Source organism: Gadus macrocephalus, chromosome 3 (assembly GCF_031168955.1).
Source record: "Gadus macrocephalus chromosome 3, ASM3116895v1".
In the NCBI taxonomy this organism is placed as follows: domain Eukaryota; kingdom Metazoa; phylum Chordata; class Actinopteri; order Gadiformes; family Gadidae; genus Gadus; species Gadus macrocephalus.
Genome location: NC_082384.1, coordinates 3,228,226 through 3,249,967, shown reverse-complemented (window position 1 = coordinate 3,249,967; position 21,742 = coordinate 3,228,226). Strand labels below are relative to the sequence as shown.

Genomic DNA, 21,742 nt, shown 5'->3' with positions numbered 1-21,742 from the left:
CTGCCATGTTTTATTCATAAGCGCACATGTGTTTACAAGCGGACACGCAGTATTAAAAAGCGGAAGCGGAAGCGCTTCCACACTACCAAGTCGTTCCCAAAGTCCGACGTTACAAACGCTAGGAAGCACTCGAGCTAGCACTCTAGTCTCATCTCCATAGGACGCGACTAGCAAGGACGCATCCTAGCAAGGCTGCAGCCTTCACTTTGGGAAACAGCAAGGCCTCCACACACCGGCGCCGCAGCGCAGCGTCGCGTATTTTACGCGCGTCAAAAGCACGCCCCTAGCACCAACAGGAGGCGGCGCGACGGCCGCGCTGCAGTATAAAATCAGGAAGTCACCTGTCAATCAACCGCAGCAAAGAGACGAAACGCAATGGGTGAGTAGCCTATTGTAGCCTAGTTTATTTATTTTCCATATTTTTGGCTGAATAATTTGAAAAATGTATAATCTGCGAAGTGAAAGTATGTTTTCAAGCATCAGATCAACTTAGTTTGTAGGGCACTTTATCGTTTTATTTACTGTAATTTCTTATTTATTTTATATTTTGCCATTATTCATCTACTGCATCAACAATCTCAATAACTGCAGGACCTTCTATTAAGCCTTTTTGGTATAGAGTGCAGTCACCTTTTAAGGCCAATTGTTATTGTGTGTATTTATTGTATTGAGCTCCTGGATGGCTTTATTGATCCCCATTGGGACCAATACAGTATCTATCTATCTATCTATCCATCTATATAGCCTTAACATAGCCACACATTTACATGTATGCAGCCAGTAGTTATCCATTTTAATTGAGCAAGCTCTTTTACATTTTATTGAGGTTTTTTTATTTCAACAGAATAAATAACTGTTGCCAGACAGTGGGGGGCTGCCCTTCTTCTCCTGCGCTGTAGGCGGGCAAGGAGAAGACGAAGGGTTTGGGTGCACCCCATCAATGAACAGAGACAAGAACAGGGGGTATGCCACAATCTGGTCCAGGAGCTCCGTGCAGATCCTGAGAGGCACGCCGATATTTCAATTCGCCACTAAGTGTGCAATGGCAGAACCATATGGTTCAGCCTATATGATGACCTATAATCTAGTTATTATCCCTCTCTGGTATACTCTTTTGCATATATATATATATATACTTTTTTTATCCCTCGGGATAAATACAGTGATGTTATTGCTGTGCTGGATTCAGTAGCCAGTGTATTTTATTTGAGTGCTCGAGACACTTAATGTTATTTTTCCTTAAATCCAGAGAGACAGTTAATACATGATCTGATACCAGAGAGACAGTTAATGCACAGTTGACAATGCATTTTTGAGCTTTGCCTGTGTTTCCTTTTACTTATTTTATTGTATGAGAATGTTTCTATGTGAAGCACTTTGAGTCTGCTTCATGAATTAAAAGTGCTATATGAATGAAGTTGCCTTGCCTTAAATAAAAAAATATATATTACAAGTAATCTGGTTTCTACCTACATGGTGTGATTATATGTGACTTGATTTCGTCTATTTCCCATTATGGTTAATGGTTTGGGTACTTAGTCCACCATTGTTGATTTCTCACCTGAAGATCCAATCTCCAGAGCTATGGCTCGCCAGGCAATGACCTGGCGGCGCGCCGCGGGACAGCTGCGCCGCGGTCACCGCTGCTGATCACTTCCACTATAATCAATGAGACCATTTCCACCGGGCGCGCCGCGGAACGTTTCAGCAGCGTCCCAGGAGCGGCGTGCCGCGCCGCGCCGCGCCGCGCTGCGGCGCTATCTTTCCGTCCAATTCTATTTTTGCCGCGAGCCGCTGCTAAACCGCGTCAATTTCGACAGCAGGTCGAGCCGGGCAGGAAGTGAAAAGTAAAAGCCATAGAGCATCCAGTAAATTTTCAAAATAAAACACAATACTCAGCTCATGTAACTACACATCAACATTATTACGTCATGACCGGTGGGTCTCAGAGGGTCGGCAACATGGACGACGAGGGACTCATTGTCGAAGTTCAGCAACATGAAGTCATTTATGTACCAAATCATCCTTTTTATAGGGAAAATGTCAGAAAGGACAAAGCGTGGCATTTAATTGCAATAGTTTTGGGAGTGGAAGGTGAGTACATTAGGTTTAGGATTATCGCGTGATCTCGTGATCTCGCGTGAATACGGCTGGCTCGCAAGGCAGCGCTACGCTGCCGTTACGCGCCCGGTAGGAATGGACGCAGGGCAGAGGACGCAGCCGTTCCGCTGCGCAGCCGTTCCGCGGCGCATACGCGTCCGGTGGGATCCCGGTGTAACGCCTCGTTTCCACATACGTATGTTTTTCGTATCCGTGCTTCCGTAAATTTACGGAAGGAGTCGCTAGTGTTTTACGTACGGGCATGAATTTATTTACGGACAAAAGATGTTAGGAGGAAACCGATGGATTGCTTACTCCGGGTAGGAAATTAGTCCTTAGCCCAAGTGAAGGAGTTCAAGTACCTCGGGGTCTTGTTCGCGAGTGAGGGTACCATGGAGTGTGAGATTGGCCGGAGAATCGGAGCAGCGGGGGCGGTATTGCGTTCGCTTTACCGCACCGTTGTAACGAAATGAGAGCTGAGCCACAAGGCAAAGCTCTCGATCTACCGGTCGATCTTCGTTCCTATCCTCACCTATGTTTATGAGGGCTGGGTGATGACCGAAAGGACGAGATCGCGGGTACAAGCGGCCGAGATGAGTTTTCTCAGAAGGGTGGCTGGCGTCTCCCTTAGGGATAGGGTGAGAAGCTCAGCCATCCGTGAGGAACTCGGATTAGAGCCGCTGCTCCTTTACTTAGAAAGGAGTCAGCTGAGGTGGATCGGGCATCTGGTAAGGATGCCCACTGGGCGCCTTCCTTGGGAGGTGTTTCAGGCACGTCCAGTGGGGAGGAGACCTCGGGGAAGACCCAGGACTAGGTGGAGAGATTATATCTCAACACTGGCCTGGGAACTCCTCGGGATCCCCCCGTCAGAGTTGGTCAATGTGGCCCGGGAAAGGGAAGTCTGGGGCCCCCTGCTTGAGCTGCTCCCCCCGCGACCCGACCCCGGATAAGCGGACGAAAATGAGATGAGACAAAAGATGTGGGAGCGTATGATAATGGCAGTTTTTAGGAGACCGGTACTTTGGAACATAAGGATCGACATATACAGAGATAAAAACAAAACCAACCAGGCTTGGAAAGAGATCGGTGAGGAGTTTGGCCTGCCAGGTACTTACAAGTTTTGTGAAAAACATAAAAACTTTCATACGGTATCTCCGTAAAACGACGGCGAAAGTTAAATTTTTTGAACGTATATTACGGACATACCGGACAGAAATTTTACGGAGGGGAGGAGTCTCGGAGGAAAAACTGACATTACGGAGAATCACATAGGAATGAATGGACTTTCGGTCGGAGACGGTTGGATCGCATACGAGAATGTACGTATGTGGAAACGAGGCGTAAGTCACATACCGTCCGGTAGAGCCCATGTGACCTATGAGATCGGAAAATATGAATGGGTTTCAATGGAGAGAAAGTAATTATTTTCTGGTCGCAGTCGTTATATGCCCTGGATTACACATATGTTGTTTGTGGAGTTAAATGATCATTTTTCATGCAAAGAAAACTAAAACATTTCTTGAAGAAGTTTGATAAGGTTTTGTGTGAGGCCACTTTGTGGACCTAATATCGCTGACGTCTCTCAAATCGTCGCCGAATTGCATGCCGGATCCGGTTCTGACAGAAGCAGGTGGAGACGCGGACGGACTCTCGAGTTGGGGGTTTTTCGGTCATTGACGTCCGGCTGGACCAATGAGGCGTGTGTTTGGACCCGCTGATCGGACTCGGACTGTGACTGGACGAGAGATGGCAGATTTGGGGGCGGAGATGGACGGTCCGAGGTCAGGAGGTCTAGTCGGGAAACCGGGCTACGACACTGCACGGACACTAGTGGGAAGGAGGATGGTGAAGTCTGGTATTGTTAGTGATGATATGAAGTATGATGATTCAGATGCAGAAATTTGGAATCCCGTGACCAGTAGGAAAAAAAATAGAACAAGAAGGTGTTCTGAGATGAGTGACAGTGACAGAGAAAAGCAGAATGAGTCGAAAAAAGCAAGGAGGAAGGAGGAAGGAGAAGTGTGGAAAGTGATTGTGGAGTTTGAAGAGATATCTAGTAGCAAGCTACACCCAGTCAAACTGTCGAAAGCTATGAGAAATGAGATTGGTTCGGTCAAACAGGCAAGGTTCTTGAGCAAAGGAAGGATGTTAATAGAAACTGTTAACAAAGATCAGCATGAAAAGATTTTGAAAATGAGTACACTGAACGAAGTGAGAATCAAAAGTCATATCCCTGGTATAAATCGTAAGATACGTGGAGTGATAACCGGAGTGCCAATAGACTTAAGTATTGAAGAACTGCAGAAAGAAATCAAGGGAGCCAAAGTGACTGTTGAAAAAAGGTTGTCCACTAGATACCAGGGGAAAATAGTGGACAGTTTGTCTGTGCTTATTCAGTTTGAAGGGGCAATAAAGGATAAGGTTACGATTGGATACCTGAGTTACCCAGTTAGAGAATTTGTTCCCAGGCCATTGCGGTGCTTTAAATGCCAGAGGTTTGGGCATATAGCAGGACAATGTAGGGCAAAGCCAAGATGTGCCAAATGTGCAGGGGAACATGAATACGGTAAATGCGAGGCAGAGGCTAAAGCTAAATGCTGCAATTGTGGAGGGGATCACAGTGCTGCATATCAAGGATGCGAAGCACAGATTAAAGCAAAAGAAGTTCAGAAATATAAAGTCCAGAATAAAGAAACATATGCAGACACAATCAAACAAGTAAAAGGACAAGGTGGTGCAAGTGTGGGTGTTGTTGAACCCTCTCAGTATTCACAGCAAGCTTTAAAGCCAGTAGGTTTGCAATGTGATGTGAATAAGGACACTTTGATTGTGGATAAGGCTAACTTTGTATTCTTCATGGCGAAGGTCATAAATCTAGCTATGCACGACAAAAATACAAGGTCAGATCGGATAAAGATTGTTGTGGAGGCAGCAAGGGAATACTTAGACATAAAGGATGTAACGGGAGAGATGGTACAGGATGAGATCAATAGAAATGAAGGGGTTACTAAGTAGTATAATTATGGTGTTCCTTATTCTGCAGTGGAATGCCAGAAGCCTGATATCGAATGGGCAAGAATTTAAGAGATATATAGAGAAATTAGACGTTAAACCAGAAATCATTTGTATACAAGAAACATGGATGAAATCACACTTGGATTTTAAAATTGTAGGATACAACTCAGTTAGACTGGATAGGAATGAGCGGCAGGCAGGGGGATGTGCAACGTTTATTAAGGAAGGAATATTGTATGAAAGAGTACCAATGAATTATGAAACTAGTCTAGAGATAATTGTTATTGAAATCTGGGTTAATAAAAGGAAAATGACTATCAATTTGTACAATCCATGTAAGAAAATGAAGTTGGAGGAATTGGAGAGGGTAGGACAAAGGCAAAATGCTATATGGTGTGGAGATTTTAATGCACACAGCACGTTATGGGGAGGAAGGAAAGATGATGATAATGGGAAGGTGATAGAGGAATTAATGGACAACAAGGGAATAGTTTGTTTAAATAATGGGGAGGGGACAAGAATAAATGTAAGCAATGGAGTGTAGTCAGCGTTAGATCTTACACTAGTAACAGATACACTGGCAGGAGTATGTTCATGGGAAGTAAGGAAAGAAACGACTGTTGGAAGTGATCACTATCCTATAATCATTGGAGTAGAATTGACAATTGAAGAGTGCAATCTAGAAAGAGTGATGAATTGGGACTTTCACAATGCAGAGTGGGAACTATTTAAGGAAATAAGTGAGAAAGAAATGTTAGAAATTGAGATAGGAGAAGATGTTGACCAGCTAAATACGAATGTGTGCAGAGTTATATTAGAGGCTGTTGAGAGAACAATTAAGAGGAAAGAAGGAAAAGGGAAAAAGAGGATGGTACCATGGTGGAACAAAGAATGTAGTGAAGCAATCAAGAGTAGAAATAAAGCATTTAGAAGGCTAAAGGGAAACCATAGGTTTGAGAACCTTATTGAATATAAAAGAAGTCAAGCAAATGTAAGGAGAACTATTAAAAATGCAAGGAAAACTTGTTGGAGGAATTTTCTGCAATTCGGTGGGACGGGAAACGGAATTGGGACAGATTTGGGGCATGATTAAAAAGATGAACAGGGTTAAGAGAGAATATGGATATCCAGTTTTGAAGGTAGGGGAAACAATAGCAATGAAGGAAGAAGAAAAGGGGGAGATGTTAGCAAAGGCTTTTGTGAAAGTTCATAGTTCAGAAAATATTAGTGAAGAGGGAAAAAGAGGGAGGGAGGCTACTTTAGTGGAGTATGAAGTGTTGATGCAAGATGAGGTAGAAAATGAAGATTTGCTTAATAAGACTTTCACAATGACAGAAATGAATCGTGCATTAAGGAAAACAAAGATGACCGCACCAGGAAAGGATCAGGTTTGTTATATAATGATAAGTAATTTAAGTGAAGCAGCAAAAGGAATATTATTGGAGTTATACAATAGAGTTTGGAAGGAAGGTAAATGACCAGAAAGTTGGAAGGAGGCAGTTATTGTACCAATACCTAAACCAGGGAAGGACAGTTCTAACCCAGAGAACTATAGGCCAATTGCCTTAACATCGAATATATGTAAAATAATGGAGAAAATGATAAATGAAAGATTAACATACTATATGGAGAGTAAAGGATTTATGTCAAAGTATCAGAGTGGGTTCAGAAAGGGGAGGAACACTATGGATCCAACCATATGTCTAGAACATGAGATCAGAAAGGCACAGATAAATAAGGAAAGTGTTGTAGCTGTGTTTTTTGATATTGAGAAGGCATATGACATGATGTGGGTAGAAGGATTATTAGTTAGATTAAGGAAGTTGGGAGTTAAAGGGAGAATATACAGATGGATTGAAGATTTTTTAACTGAGAGATCAATACAGGTGAGAGTAGGAAAAAGCTTGTCAGGGAAATTTAAAATAGAGAATGGAACACCACAGGGGAGCATAATTAGTCCACTATTATTTTCCATTATGATAAATGAAGTTTTTGAAGAAATAGAGAGTGGTATGGGTTTTTCATTATTTGCAGATGATGGGGCAATATGGAAGAGGGGGAAAAATATGAAATTCATTGTTAAAAAATTACAGGAGGCAATCAATAGAGTGGAGGAATGGTCTTATAAATGGGGTTTTAAGTTTTCGGTAGGGAAGACAAACATAATGTTTTTCACCAGGAAAAGAGTGGGAGATGAGATTAAATTAAAACTTTATAAACAAGAACTAAAAAGAGTAAAACACTTTAAGTTATTAGGAATGTGGTTTGATGAAAGGTTAACATGGAATATACACATTCAGAAGGTTGTGGACAAATGTAAAAAGGTTGTAAATATAATGAGGTGTCTAGTTGGAAAAGAGTGGGGGGCGGATAGAGTGGCACTAAAGGGTATATATGATGGTTTAATTAGAGCATTTATAGATTATGGGAGTGTGGTATATGGGGCAGCAGCAGAGACACATATGAAGAAACTGGAAGGTATACAGAATCAGGCATTGCGTTTATGTACAGGCGGTTTTAAAACAACACCTATAGCTGCGCTGCAGGTAGAAATGGGGGTCATGCCTATTGATTTGAGAAGGCTGCAATTGTCACTGACATACTGGGTGCATTTACAAGGACATAGCAAGGACCATCCAGCGCAAGACACGTTAAAACCTAGTTGGGAAAAAGAGAAAAAGGAAGTTAGGAATTTTGGTTGGACAGCAGTGCAGAGGGCAAAATAAATTGGAATTGAAAAGATACAGTTTAGTCCAACAGTACCAATATCAGCACTCCCACCCTGGATTCTTCCAGATGCTACAGTAGATCTGACAATTCTAGAAAGGAAAAATAAAGATAGAGAGTTTGTTTGTAATGCCATAAGTGTGCAAGAGTATATTGATAAATTCTATGGTTATGTAAAGATATATACAGATGGATCAAAGAGTGCAGAAAGTAAAGTAGGAGTAGCATTTTGGGTCCCAGAATTTCAGGTGTGGGTGGGTAAAAGGGTCAATGATGAAGTATCGTGTATACAGCAGAAATGATTGCAATATTATTGGCAATACATTGGGTAGAGGAAATTAGACCAGTAAGAGTAACAATATGTTCGGACACAAGTTCAGTTCTAACCAGTCTACAGAGCAGTAAGTCAGATAGCAGGCCGGACATTCTAATAGAGATAAAACAGATTTTATATAGAATAATAATAATAATAATAATACATTTAATTTAGAGGCGCCTTTCAAAACACCCAAGGTCACCTTACAGAGCATATAGTCATCATACAAATTTTTTAAAAAACAAGACATTGTGGAAAAAGATAAATAAATAAATAAACATAAGCAATAAGAAATAAATAAAACAAAAACAAGACAAAACAGAACAAAACAAAAAAAAATAAAAAACAGTGATCAGTTAGACGTTGTGTGCGAGTTTGAACAGGTGAGTTTTGAGTTGTGACTTGAAGGTTGTAATGGTGTCTGACTGTTTTATGTGTGGGGGGAGGGAGTTCCAGAGCCTGGAGAATAGAGATGATGGGTATAACAGTGGTGTTTGTGTGGGTACCGGCACATATTGGAGTGAGAGGGAATGAGGTGGTAGATAAGGTGGCAAAAGAGGCAACAAAATGTGAAGAAATTGAATTACGCATAAATATCAGCAAGATGGAGGGTAAAAACATAATTAAAAGGAAAATGAAGGAGAAATGGCAGAAGAGGTGGGAGGAGGAGAGGAAGGGAAGGTGGTTTTATAAAATTCAGAGGAAAGTAGGAGAGGCTAGGGGAACAGGAAGGAGCAGAAGGGAAGAAACCGTAATATCACGGTTAAGATTTGGACATACAGGGCTAAATGCATCGTTGTTTATGGTTGGAAAACATGACACAGGGAGGTGTGATCATTGTGAGGAGCAGGAAACTGTAGATCATGTAATGAACATTTGTAGAAAGTATGAAGTAGAGAGACGACAAATGCAGGATAATTTGGCAGAAATTAAAGAAAGATATGAGTTAGAGAATATATTAAGGAAAATGTCAGGAGATAGATGCTATAGGCACGTATTTGGATATTTAAAAGAAACAAATTTGATAAAGAAAATATGAAATCCGGGTAATTCAGGGTTACAATAGTAAATAAAGATGCATAAAGAAACCAGTAGGTGGCGGTAATGCACATGTTTGTTTGCCAACCGCCAATAAAACCAAATAGAAGAAGAAGAAGAATTGCATGCCGGGAACAACAACATGGCGGTAGATTTGGACTTCCCTCCAGTGTAAAACAGCATATTTTCTTTACCTAAATCGCAATTGATGCTAACTTCATTGCCCTTGGCGGACCCGTATGTAGCGGCTGAAGACTTCCTAGCTGGAGACTTCCTGGGTGTCTGTCATGGACCGAGCTCCAGCAGACCTTCAACCGCCGGTCCACAGCCTGTCCCCGGAGGGGCCGACCTCCAGGGCCAACCGGCTGAGGAGGAGCTCCAGAACCCCGAACCAGAAGCCCCAGTCCCCGGGGGGGGCTACCTCCAGAATACTGAGCCAGACGTCCCCGGGCACCCACGCTCCGGAGACCCGGGAGACAGGTCGGTGTGCTCATGTGACCTTCGATCCTTCCTGTTTCATAGTCGGTTGTTTCCGATGATTGTTGGGAGTAGTTTGATTTTCTTCATTACTTTGTATAAGTTAGTGTGGGTGATTTACTCACCGAAGTGGTACAGCGCAGTTACACGTTTATAACAATGCGTTTGCAACAGTTCGGATGGCCCTCAAAAAGCCTAGGCTAAACGATAAGAACAGTTATTGCCTTCATGTTAATAAAACCCTTTTAAATTGTATATTCACAGCTCCCCTCAAACACAGACACGTCTGGGCCCAACCACCTCATGCATTCAATACGCCAACCAGAATGGCCCGGTCTAAATATGACACTGTCTTTTGTGTCGAATCCCCAAACAATGATGGGGAGTTTCAACAGGACATTGTTTGGGATGCTAACTCTCCCTCCCCTGTCAGGCCAGGTAAACACTGTTAACTGATTAATGTTTATTGAATGAATAAAATAATATTCGGGTCTATTTAAATTAAAAAATGTTATGGTACGATATCCTGCCATACAAATGTTTGTAATCCAAAATACATCCAAACCCTTTCTTTATTTTTATGGCTACGTTTATGTATGATTTGATTCTATGTAATCACTGCATTATATTGATTGATCTGTGAATGTGATCATTGAACCACATGCATAGCCCCTTCACTTTGAATGCTTTGTTTATCCAGGGAAAAAAGGAAAGAGCCGTGCAGCGGGGGCTGCAATCGGAATCTCAGAAATTGTCCGCAGAATAGCTCCCATGGTTGGTTCTGTCACCCCCCTACAGTCCCTGTAGTCCACAGTACATGACTGCTATAGTCCACAAGACACTACTGCTATGTCCACGCAACACTACTGCTATGTCCACATCACACTACTGCTATAGTCCACACTACACTCCTGCTTTAGTCCACACTATACTGCTGCTATAGTTCACACTATACTACGGCTATAGTTCACACTATACTACGGCTATAGTTCACACTATACTACGGCTATAGTTCACACTACACTCCTGCTATAGTTCTCACTATACTACTGCTATAGTTCCCAGTATACTACTGCTATAGTTCCCAGTATACTACTGCTATAGTTCACACTATGCTACTGCTATAGTTCACACTACACTCCTGCTATAGTTCACACTACACTCCTGCTATAGTCCACACTACACTTCTGCTATAGTCCACAAGACACTACTGTTATAGTCCGTAGCAGTAATGTATGTGTCTGGTAAAGACAGATAGGCCCAATCCCAATGTCCGGACTCACAGACTTTATTGGACGTTCTCGCGAAATTATTAAGGCTTTAGGGCTGTCCCAATGTCGAATTCCAAAGGGGCGTGAGGGTTTGAGTCCACACTTAATGAGCCCTTTCCGTGAGTCCACATCAGTGCAGACTTTACCTAAGGGAATTACCCACAGTTCAAAGCGTTGTGACGTTTACCACGTAGACCATAGGGAAATCCGGACATTAGGAAGGTAAACAACAAGACGACGCTACTGTCAATGCGCGATCAGATGGGAATTTCGGCCTTATTTTAGTGAGCCGGATCATTTGGATCAGCTCACCAACAAGAGCCAGCTTTTTTGCTCCCAATCGGCTATTCATATTAGCAGGGCTCTCAAGTTTTGAACTGATTTCAGTGTGAGATTTTGTCGGTGGGGGGGGGGGGGGGGGGGGGGGTGACTAATGTATGATAGTAAGCATTATTGACCCTTAAACACTTACACCTGTGGCCTATGCAATACCAGTAGAGGCATATACTTTTCCCTGAAATTTTGAATGTTGCAAACGTGCAAAAATATATATTTATGTGGCAATCAGTGCAATGCTTAAAATATATCTGTTGCATTCAGTAGGCCAAATAAATGCTGTGGTAAAGTATGACCAAGTGTTTCTTTCTGTTCAATAGATAGAACTTTATCAATCCCCTGTAGGAGAAATGTTATGTTTGTCCCTAAAAAAAACAGTAATGGTAAAAAAATAAATACAAAACATGACGGTATCTCTAAATTCAAACCGTCCAATCTGAAGGCTCTACTTAACCTCTCCCCCTACTCACTTCCACCAATGCAAAGCGAACAGAACTGAGTAGGGGAGGGGTGTAGCCTAACTAGCTTGTGAACGACCCAGAGAAATGCAACGCAAAGTCAAAGTGAACATGTATGGGGCTTTGTAATAAAATCTAGGATGATTTTGATATTCCTCCCGGACACATTTTTTTAAAAGGCTCAAAAAGAGGGCATGTCCGGTAGGGATGGGCCGATAGTCGGATTCCATCGTCGATCGTCTGAAGTTGCCGATAAAAAGGCGATCTTTTTTTTTAATATAATTAATAATAATTATTATTATTATTTTATTTCTTTTGAAAAACAGCGCTGTGGTAGCTACTTTTACAACTTAATAAGCCCCGCAAATTCTAATTGAAATTAACTGGCACAGGTGGAAAACATTATGTAGCGCTGACCTGCCGTATTCACTCACTGCTGCGAGAGGAGAGTAGCCTGGTTCTGAGTCTGGACCTAATCAATTGACAAACGTTAACTCACTTGAAGGCGGGTGTCTGTTGAAGTTTAAAATTATTGGATCTGCCCAGTGACACTCTGGATCTGCCATAACCAATCGCTAACGTTTGGTTGTGACGTATGTCATGCGCCGGGAATCACGCGCAGGTTGTACACAAACCAAACACCTTGCCCGTCTGCACGAAAATGTCCGTCAACGACAGCTGCAGGTTTTGTTCGTCAAATTGTATTTATCAGGGAAAAATTGCACATTGTAAATCGCTAACGTTTGGTTGTGACGTATGTCATGCGCCGGGAATCACGCGCAGGTTGTACACAAACCAAACACCTTGCGCGTCTGCACGAAAATGTCCGTCAACGACAGCTGCAGGTTTTGTTCGTCGAATTTAATTTATCAGGGAAAAATTGCACATTGTAAATCGCTAACGTTTGGTTGTGACGTATGTCATGCGCCGGGAATCACGCGCAGGTTGTACACAAACCAAACACCTTGCCCGTCTGCACGAAAATGTCCGTCAACGACAGCTGCAGGTTTTGTTCGTCAAATTGTATTTATCAGGGAAAAATTGCACATTGTAAATCAACTACCGACCTACAACAACAACTCAAACTGGCGCACGACTTTATCGTCATTGTTCTCAGACACGCCCTCTGTTCGCTGATTGGGCGCCGCTATGGCGGTGCCAGAAAACCAAATTACATACAGCAGTGCCCTATACCACGAAGCTCGCTGAACATACCCAGGCTTTCTTCGGAAAACCTGGCTCGACAGACCCGCAACTCGCAATCAGAGTTAAATGGTACCACGAAGCTCACTTTAGATTCAATTAGTTGAACCAGGTTTTCCGCTTTAGGTTCAGTGCGCGTTCACGTGAAAGGGGCGTTTTTTGCGTCATTTTTCTCACCTTTACGATAGATCAAGCAGTCTATACGAGTATAAGTGAAAAGATTCTGCATATTGTCTGTAAAATAACTATGCCAAATGCAGAATTGTTCGCCATTAATCCAAATAGAATGATGATGATTTAAAAATGCATAAGCAACGTCCATCCTGCCTTATTCTATCATTTAGGGAATTCACTTTAAATACACCCTATTTAAGAAATGTATCGCATGTTTTCGACCGCTGAGAGGTAGCGACTGTAGCGTAGTGGATTAGTATAAGACCCGAACGCCAGCGACCGGGGTTCAAATTTGCCGGTCTATCATCATGCATTTTACCCCCATAGATGTGGTGCCATCACGGCCTTGAAAATATGGGTTCAAGTTCGAAATAAGCACAAAAACATAATTCCATAAGCTTTAGTGAATAAGTATTCCATATGCATGAGAATTAGAACTTTTAATGCTTCACATAAATTTGCATCACTTGGGAGTCGAACCCCCCGCGCAGAAATTCAAGACTGACGCGCTACCTCCACTCTAGCTCACTGTCACGGAGACACAATGCACAACAGTAATCATTGTCTACATAAGGTCCAAAAGGACGATCAACTAACGAACACCCTCTGATGAGAATCTGTATCTCTCATGAAGAACCCCAATTTCGTTGTTTGCACAATGACAATAAAGTCTGAAATCTGAATATCGTCAGACAATGCCAAGGGATCGGTTCTGTCCTGTAAAACCCTCTGTCTCCGGAGAGACGCCTGTACGAGAAGTGCGCCGGGGTCCACGGGAACAGCCACAAATGGTGACGCCATTGTCAGAGGAGGGGCTAGGAAGCTGCGCACGCCGATTTAAGTGGCCGATCTCCGGCTAGACTAAAGGCCGATTTATGCTCAGTTACGTAAGCGCAAGCGCAAGAGGCCCTTGCGCGCCCTTGCGCGCCCTTGCGCACCCCTTGCGCGACTTCTCACGTCTTGCGTGCGTCGGGCGATTTTTCTAGACTTGCGTCATTTTTTACGTAAGCTTTTACGCGAGCCGCGCAGCCTGCAAGGCTGTGATTGGTCTGCTTACTACTTCCTGTCTGGAGTATCACATTTCTCTGCCATAGTTCACTGAATGTGTAGAACATGACTGGGAGGCGGTTTATAAACAGCCGACGACGACGCCCACACACAAATACACCATATAGGCTTCACTTAGGTAGTCTTCGACCAATACCATGAAAATCTCCTTTTCATGGTTCAATTTGAGAAACGCTGCCGTAGGAGGAAGGAGGGTGGGTGGTTTGATAGAATGGAACCCGGCCGGCAGGCTCATATACAAAATCATTAACGTGAAGTGAAGTTAACTTTGCTGCCAACACATTATGTCGTTTTAAAATGTAGAGAGATATGCACATTTATACAACCCCAATGATCAACAACTTCATCACCCCTGTTCCTCTGTCTGTTGCCATCATTCACTGTGTATGGGGAGAACACGATCTGGCACATAAACAAACCAACGACTCCCACAGACAAAGACGTCATTCTCGAGGTCGTCTTCAACGAAAAACTTCACTCCACATATTACTCCACCTACTGTTCTGGCGGTAAATTGCTTGGCAACACGCGCAACCTAAAGGGAGCATGAATTGCTTTGAGTAAATTTTGCGCTACAACGTAACACCAACGCTGAAGCATGCAGCCGCCTTAAGCTGAAAAACTGCTCCCGACCAGGTTTGGTTGCGAGCATAAGTCACCATGGTGATACAGCGACGCTAAAAGAGATCGACTTTCGTGGTACAACTAACCCCGGCTTGGAGCTCAACATACCTCGCTAACCCTCTAAGCGAGCTTCGTGGTACAGGGCCCAGGTCCAGGGTTTTTTCTAAACAAGGGAACAGGGGCGCTGCGCCCCGATACTCCCGGCGTGCGCCATCCTACCGAAATGCCGACTGAACCTGTCAGACTTGGATCTGTACTTACATGCTGCTGTACAACATACACTATTTCTCAAAACGATCTTTTCTCCGCGAAAATATCCCAACACCACCACCTGACAATGTGTCTGATCCTCAAATAACTTATGATTACTCCAAAAATATTCCGATCCGAATTGGAGTTTCCCAGACCGAGTCGACATGCTAACGTTAAAGTTATTAGCAGCTAGCTAGCTAGCTACTATGTATTTGAATGGGTTTTTGGTCTAGGCGCTAAGATGCTAAGCAAGTATACAAGACCATTCCAGTTCTCTCTGCACAAAGCTACGGGTTCCCTGTTACCAGGGAACCCGTAGCAGGGAACTAAATGGCAGCTGCACGGCCGAATTAGCCCAATAAAAGTGTAGTAACCCAGAGAACCAGCTACAACATAGTTTTCATCCAAACGAGCCGTCTTTAGCGAACGGTGAATTGCATTGGCTTCTACGAGCAGTCGGCTTTCAGCCGCGAGCTTAGGGACCGTCTGCAAAGTGCAAAACTGAATTGCATTGGCTTCTACGAGCAGTCGGCTTTCAGCCGCGAGCTTAGGGACCGTCTGCAAAGTGCAAAACTGAAAACGACAACAATAGTAACATTTCTATAGCGTCGCCATTATTGACTCTAGAGCCCCAAAACTTGTTCCATAGAGGCATGGCACAGGAGGTCTACCATGACTAACGCTACCCTGAACCACCTCCTCAGGATCAGTATTGAGGGGCCTGCAATTGATCAATTTGATTTTGACAAGGCAGTGAGCCGTTGGGGCAGTCTCAGGAACAGACGGCTGCTGTTGTGATTTGTCCTACCTAATAAAAGTTTAGCCAATATTTTTTAAATTTGTCGTGTTTATTTACAGGGTAAAGTTGTACAAGTCTACCAAAAGTTGATAGTATTTTAGTTTTTCAGGATGACCACAAGAGCTAGAATTTCTCTCTAAGATAGCCTCAGAATGTACCATTTAATCATTATTTTTTCAAAGGCTTTGCGTGTGACGCAGACAGATGCTCCCACATCATGTAAACAAACCGGGCACTCTCGAGGAAAGCTGGATGTTGAATGTTACATTTCCTTGAACAAGGTTTTTCTTATTAATTTTGAATGTTACATTTTCTATGTTAAATCCCAAATAAATTGTTGACATTTCTAAACGAAAGCCGGAGACTCCATCATTAAATGTATTCGTTTTCGCGGTTATTCAGCTTATTCTTCTCCTCCGGAAAAACACGACCGCATTGCATTGTGGTATACGGGAGTAACACGTAGGGAACATCATATGTACACTCAAATTTGGGGTATTTTAAGTGCACTATATAGTGCATGAAATTAACCAGTGAGAATTCGAACAACACCACAAAATGGCGAGCACCATATATAGTGCACTATATCCGTGATAGGGAACGATTTCGAACACAGCTACGAGCTGTGTGTCATCAGCGTGTGTCATCATGACAGCGCCGCCGGCACCGCCACCGACGTATCGAAACTTAAATCAGCGGAGGCTCACGCTGGTCCAAGGGGAAGACCATCGTTATCGTTTTTAAGAAAAAAATTGATTATTATTATTTTTATAGAAATAATTATTATTATAAAATTATTATGAGGTTGCCCCCCATAGTATCGACTATCGGCGATCGCTAGGGGGCGCTATCGGACGATGGAAACTTGTAGACGATTGCCCAACCCTAATGTCCGGGCAAAAGAGGACGTCTGGTTACCCTACGTATGGGGAACCCATTTGATTCCTACCTGTTCCACTGTAGCCGCGCAAATTGGTGGGCGCTATAGGCCCACTGGTAATTTCTCTGCGTGAGAAATACGAAGTGTGCATGGGTCGAATTGCGTGTGTCTCACGCCGAATGCGTGAGACTTGAGAGCCGTGTATTAGGCTACTACTTATACCTTTTATAATTCAGCCAAATGTAGCCCGTTCTGATACATGTTTAGTAGGCCCTATCTGTAGGCCAATAATCACCTAAATTATTCAATACATCCTTTATACTGAAGTATTAAAATGTAAAAGGTAACATGTGCACTTGTGACGTGCTGTCCCAATCCCATATATACCTATCTGAACCCATGTGGCCTCACACTCACTCACTTAGCACCTGAGATCAAATAAGTCTGTGAGTCCTTAGTCCTAAGGGCTCACTTTGGGATTGGGCCTATGTGTCTGGTAAGGACAGACTATAGTCCATAGCAATAGTGTCTGGTTAGGACAGATACACTCCTGCTATAGTCCATAGCAGTAGTGTATGGGGTTGGTAAGGACAGATACACTGTATGTGTAAGGACGGGGTGTTTTCCTTGTGTTTCCTTCTCTTGGCAGCATGGACGCCCAGCGGTGGTGGAGCCCGCTTTGCAGGTGTGGATTGAAAGCGCTGCTATTCCCTGTACTCCAGAGGAGCACCACCCCAAGAGGAAGTCCCCAAGGTACTCCACATCAGTTCTGCATTATGGTGGAGCAATGGTCTCTGTTTCCACATCAGTTCTGCATTAGGGTGGAGCGATGGTCTCTGTTTCCACATCAGTTCTGCATTAGGGTGGAGCGAGGGTATCTGTTTCCACAGGAGCGATGGTCTCTGTTCCATCATGACTAACAGAGCAGTGTAACCCGTTCTGTTTTGCTGTGAACCCCAGGCCCAACGGTGTAGACGATCTGCTGAAACTGGCCAAGCAGTTTGACTTCAACATGTTTCGGAAAGACGAGGAACGGGCGGAGGAAATGCACAAGCAGGCCTTGGGGCTTCTGTCAGACGACATCTTGGAAGGACCCCCTCGGGCGGACCCCCTTCCACCAGCGCCAGAGACGGCCAGCAAGAACCCCTCCCCTGTCTGCGGGCTGCAGGACTACCACATGGAAGATTTCTTTGACCAGCCGACGCAAGACTGCAGCAGTAACCTCATCCAGATGGTATGCCTCGGGTCCCTGGAGAGCTCCAGCTCCGGGACGGCAGGCGGGGCCCCACACTGTGCGACTCCTCCCATTCCCACTCCTGCTGAAAACGGTCCAGCTGCGGTCCAGTTGGATGACGACTGGGAGAACGACTGGGAGAACGAGGATTTCCTTAACGACACCTTAGTCATGGAAATTACCCCAAATCCACCGTGCTTTGCCCTGCCAAAGTACTGCTCCACACAAAGCAGATGGGATGAGGCCCTCCCTGGCAGCACGCATCCCTCTAGAGGTACACCAGGCAGGCTGGGAGGGGAAGGTGGCCCGGCAGAGAAGGAGCCCAGAATGCCGAAAAACAGAACCACTTTCAAATTGGATGTAATTCCTCTGAGCCTCAATGAGAAGGATGCGGCAGCGAGCCAGGCGTCCATGACAAACACACCGCAGAGCGAGGCTTTGTCGAGGATGAACCCCCCAGTCTCGGGCTCCTATACACAGAGGCCATCGCACCCTCCAAGAGGAGCGCTGCCCGGTCCCCCTGCCGGCCCGCAGCCCAAGACCTCCCTCGCCAACGCCAACGCCAGTGCCAAACGCACCTTGGCCCGGACAACCCCCATGACCTCAAACAAGATGAAAGAAAACCAACCGGTGAGGTCCTCCAATATCCAGGCCATGGCGACCATCAGCTGTTCTGCTGAAGCCCCAGGGCAAGAAACTCCGCCCGTGGTGCCGGCCAGCGACGACTACCGAGACCTGGACGAGTTATTTTCTTCAGAGCCCGTTTGGGACGAGGAGGGTGACGACGACCTCCTGTGTCAAATGTGCGAGGACCTGGAGACTCAAGCGGTGGTGCTGGAGAGGCCTGCAGCGCTAAAGCAACCCCTGTCGCTAGACAAGAAGCCTGGCCAGGCGGCCCAGAGACCGGCCCGGGTGGCAACTCCCCCCCGGGTCGGGGACCAGCAGAAGGGTTGTCCGGCTGTAAAGGTCTCGAAACAGCCCTCGCCCAGCGCGCCGCCTCCTCCTTCTGCCTCTCTGGCGGCCCAATGTTCTCCTCCTGATCGCGTGCAGCCATCAGGGCTGTCTGCCAACCCCTTCACAGGGAACGCCTTGCCTAGCATCAAGACCACCAGCACGGAGTCCTTCAAATACGCACTGTCAGTTAGCAATGTGGACCATTCTCAATGCTACGTAGGAGGACCTCCACCCAAAGCTGGAGATAAGGGTCAGTTCTCTGTTAAGAAGCCGCCGAGCCCCAGCGTCAAGGTGATCCCTACAGGTAAGCTGTCAAATGTCCTGTTTCACCTTCTTTGCAGAGGGAAATAATGCAATAATAGCAGCCATTAGTTACAACTGACCAACCGCACACTAAAATCCCACCACAAGCATTGTTATAAAGTGAAATTCTTCCATAGTTGAAACACACAATTTGTCTGAACCTGATTGTCACTGGTTGGTTCTCCGGCACCATGCAGCTTTACATTCCTTGAGTTGAGCTCACTTGCCTTGGACTTGGCCTCTGTGGCTGTCTGCTCTAACTCTCTACTAGGATCCGACCCGTTGTATGTGATTTTGGGACATCAGTGGGGGTTTTCTTGAGGCTGCCTCAGTAGATGCTCTAAGTGATGGTGTTGAACAGGTTTTTTTTGTACCTTTCAGGGCCCAAGAAGTGCTCGAAGGCAGAGATCGAGCGCAAAAAGAGGCAGGCGCTGGAGAGAAGACGACAGCACCTGCAGGGGCCCCAGAACCTGGGCGCCCCAACACGGGGCCGCTGAGCTCTCATCTGACGCAGGAACGCAGATCCTTGACTACCTTTGTTTCTGTTGGTTTTCACACAATGTTTGACACCACGTTTACTTAGACTTTACTGCTTTGTTTCTACCTATATTATCTTTTTAACACTAATCATTTTTAGGATTAGCCATTTAAGGATTGTCAACGGATACATTGAATCTAGCACATTTGGTTTGAAGCTCTTCTACGCTTACAGCAGTGTCCCCCAGGGGGCCAATACCAGACACAAGCTCCCCCCAGTGGCCACGTGCAGGGACACGCTAACCTGGAGACTCCCCAGTTTAAAGGTTTTCATCTCAAGCAAAATATCTAAATTGTTTAATATATATTTTCGTGTTTGTCAAGTTCTGTTAATAAAGTTCCACCTGAGGACGGTTTTACTCATACGCGCATCTTGATGCATCACTGCTTCGCTTTCCAGGGGCCTGTGTCATGAGACGGCAAGGAGCCACCCATGTTTTGGTCAATGATTTACAAGATGAGCGTATAATATCCCCCCCCCCCCCCCCCCCCGTTCCTGGATAACAGCATCCCATGTTTGGCTGTGGTTTGAACCTGAACAACACTACCAGTCCAGATGGGTTAATTTGTTACATACACGCACATGCTGCTAAAACACTGCCTGGCCAATGATGGACGGAGAACCGGGCGAGCGGCATAATGCAGTGTGTCAGAAGGGAGGAGTCGGGGAGTGTATGGGTCGCTTATGCTGCCTTCAAAACGCTCAAGAGTTTTCGGGAGGTTCGGACCTTAAGCTCGGAGAAAAGTGCTTGGAACACTGTTGGGTCGGAGTTTTCGCTCCGAGTTTCGTGCCGAAGTAAAGCTACCCGAGTCCTCCGAGATCCCGTCACAACAATGACTGCACATTTCATTGATAGACTAAAGGCGACTGTGACATGCTGGCTCCATGCATGCAACATGAACCGGGGAGACCACGCTATTTTCACAATGATAAGTAATTTATTATATAATAAACATAACAATAAGTGTGGTGCAAGTCAGTATAAATGTAAGTAACCTAAAAGGTAATGTAAATATCAGTCCATGTGAATACAAAGGAAAGCCAATGCTGGGAGGAGGGAGAAGCCACGTCTGCTGTCTGGGCAGGCTCTTTATACTGCCACCGGTCCATCCCACACCTGCCGACAATCTCCTAATCAGGAGGGAAAGAAACACAGGCACACACAGCAGGGGCGGGGTCAAAGACCCAACTGGGTCGTCACATCCCCCCCCTTAAAACAGAAGCCCACCTAAATGGGATTCTGTTCCAAAGAAACAACCACATAAAATAATCGATCAAAATAAAAACAATAACCAATCAATCCAAAACATCAAAACCCAACTACCACCAGTTATCTCCCCCCAAGACTCCTGTCCCACAGCAAAACCGGGCCCGGAAAAGCACTTTAAGAGGGACAGGGAAGGAGAGAAATAACCCCATGCCTATATGTATGAAACCAACCACCTACTCCATCAACTCCGGAGCGCGGGACAAAGCATCTGCCATAACGTTGTCCACGCCCCGTATGTGGCGAATCTGAATATTGTAGGGCTGCTGCAGGTGAGCGGCCTGCTCTCAGACACTCTTCCTCCGGTCTGCCAACAGTGACTCCATCTGGTCTGCCAGGAGAGTGTGCAGCTCCAGCTCCAACAAGTTGATCTCCACCACCTTCTGGAGACACTCCACCAGGTTGTTGGTGTACTGGGTCATGGCCCTGTAGAAGCGGAGCCGCTTGTCCGAGGCGCTGCCCTCCAGGTTCTCCATGGAGCTCCTGGCGTTCTCCACGTCCCCCTCCATCCTCCTCAGCTTCGCCTGCCGCGCTCGGTGCACCTCCTTCAGCGACTCCAGCTTTCCCTCAAGCCTCCGTTTCAGGCCTCCGACAGGCGGCAGGCTCTCTGGGTAGTTGAAGCCGGCCTTCTTCTGCCTGTGTTGGTTTCTCCTCCGGCTTCTGCTGCTGCTGCTGTAGTTGCTGGCTTCACTGCCTGAAGGACTCTGT

At 45.2% G+C, this 21,742-nt stretch overlaps 1 protein-coding gene and 2 long non-coding RNA genes across 4 annotated transcripts; all 3 read left to right on the top strand.

Annotated features, from left to right (window-relative positions):
- The first annotated feature begins 3,940 nt into the window (after positions 1-3,940).
- On the top strand, positions 3,941-4,443 carry LOC132453355 (uncharacterized). The gene is made up of 2 exons (XR_009524655.1): positions 3,941-4,139; positions 4,271-4,443. It is a non-coding gene; the product is annotated as an uncharacterized LOC132453355 (long non-coding RNA).
- A 4,184-nt stretch (positions 4,444-8,627) lies between these two features.
- On the top strand, positions 8,628-9,019 carry LOC132453388 (uncharacterized). The gene is made up of 2 exons (XR_009524687.1): positions 8,628-8,815; positions 8,894-9,019. It is a non-coding gene; the product is annotated as an uncharacterized LOC132453388 (long non-coding RNA).
- Positions 9,020-9,317: 298 nt separating this feature from the next.
- LOC132453290 (nucleolar and coiled-body phosphoprotein 1-like) lies at positions 9,318-20,129 on the top strand. 2 transcript variants are annotated; one of them, XM_060046119.1, is made up of 6 exons: positions 9,318-9,676; positions 9,938-10,111; positions 10,374-10,447; positions 17,388-17,491; positions 17,699-19,230; positions 19,611-20,129. In XM_060046119.1, exons 1-6 carry the CDS (start codon positions 9,484-9,486, stop codon positions 19,724-19,726), a joined length of 2,193 nt encoding a protein of 730 aa, XP_059902102.1. In that variant the 5' UTR covers positions 9,318-9,483; the 3' UTR covers positions 19,727-20,129. The 2 variants fall into 2 exon arrangements, with proteins under 2 accessions (XP_059902102.1, XP_059902103.1); XM_060046120.1 differs by lacking the exons at positions 9,318-9,676; positions 10,374-10,447 and having other exon boundaries at positions 10,072-10,111; positions 19,611-19,733.
- Positions 20,130-21,742: the final 1,613 nt, after the last annotated feature.

Coding starts and splice junctions, on each gene's coding strand:
- LOC132453290 (XM_060046119.1), top strand. CDS start 9,484: ATGGACCGAGCTCCAGCAGACCTTCAACCGCCGGTCCACAGCCTGTCC. Junction 9,677..9,937: donor TCCGGAGACCCGGGAGACAG/GTCGGTGTGCTC, acceptor GTATATTCACAG/CTCCCCTCAAACACAGACAC. Junction 17,492..17,698: donor CCCAAGAGGAAGTCCCCAAG/GTACTCCACATC, acceptor TGTGAACCCCAG/GCCCAACGGTGTAGACGATC.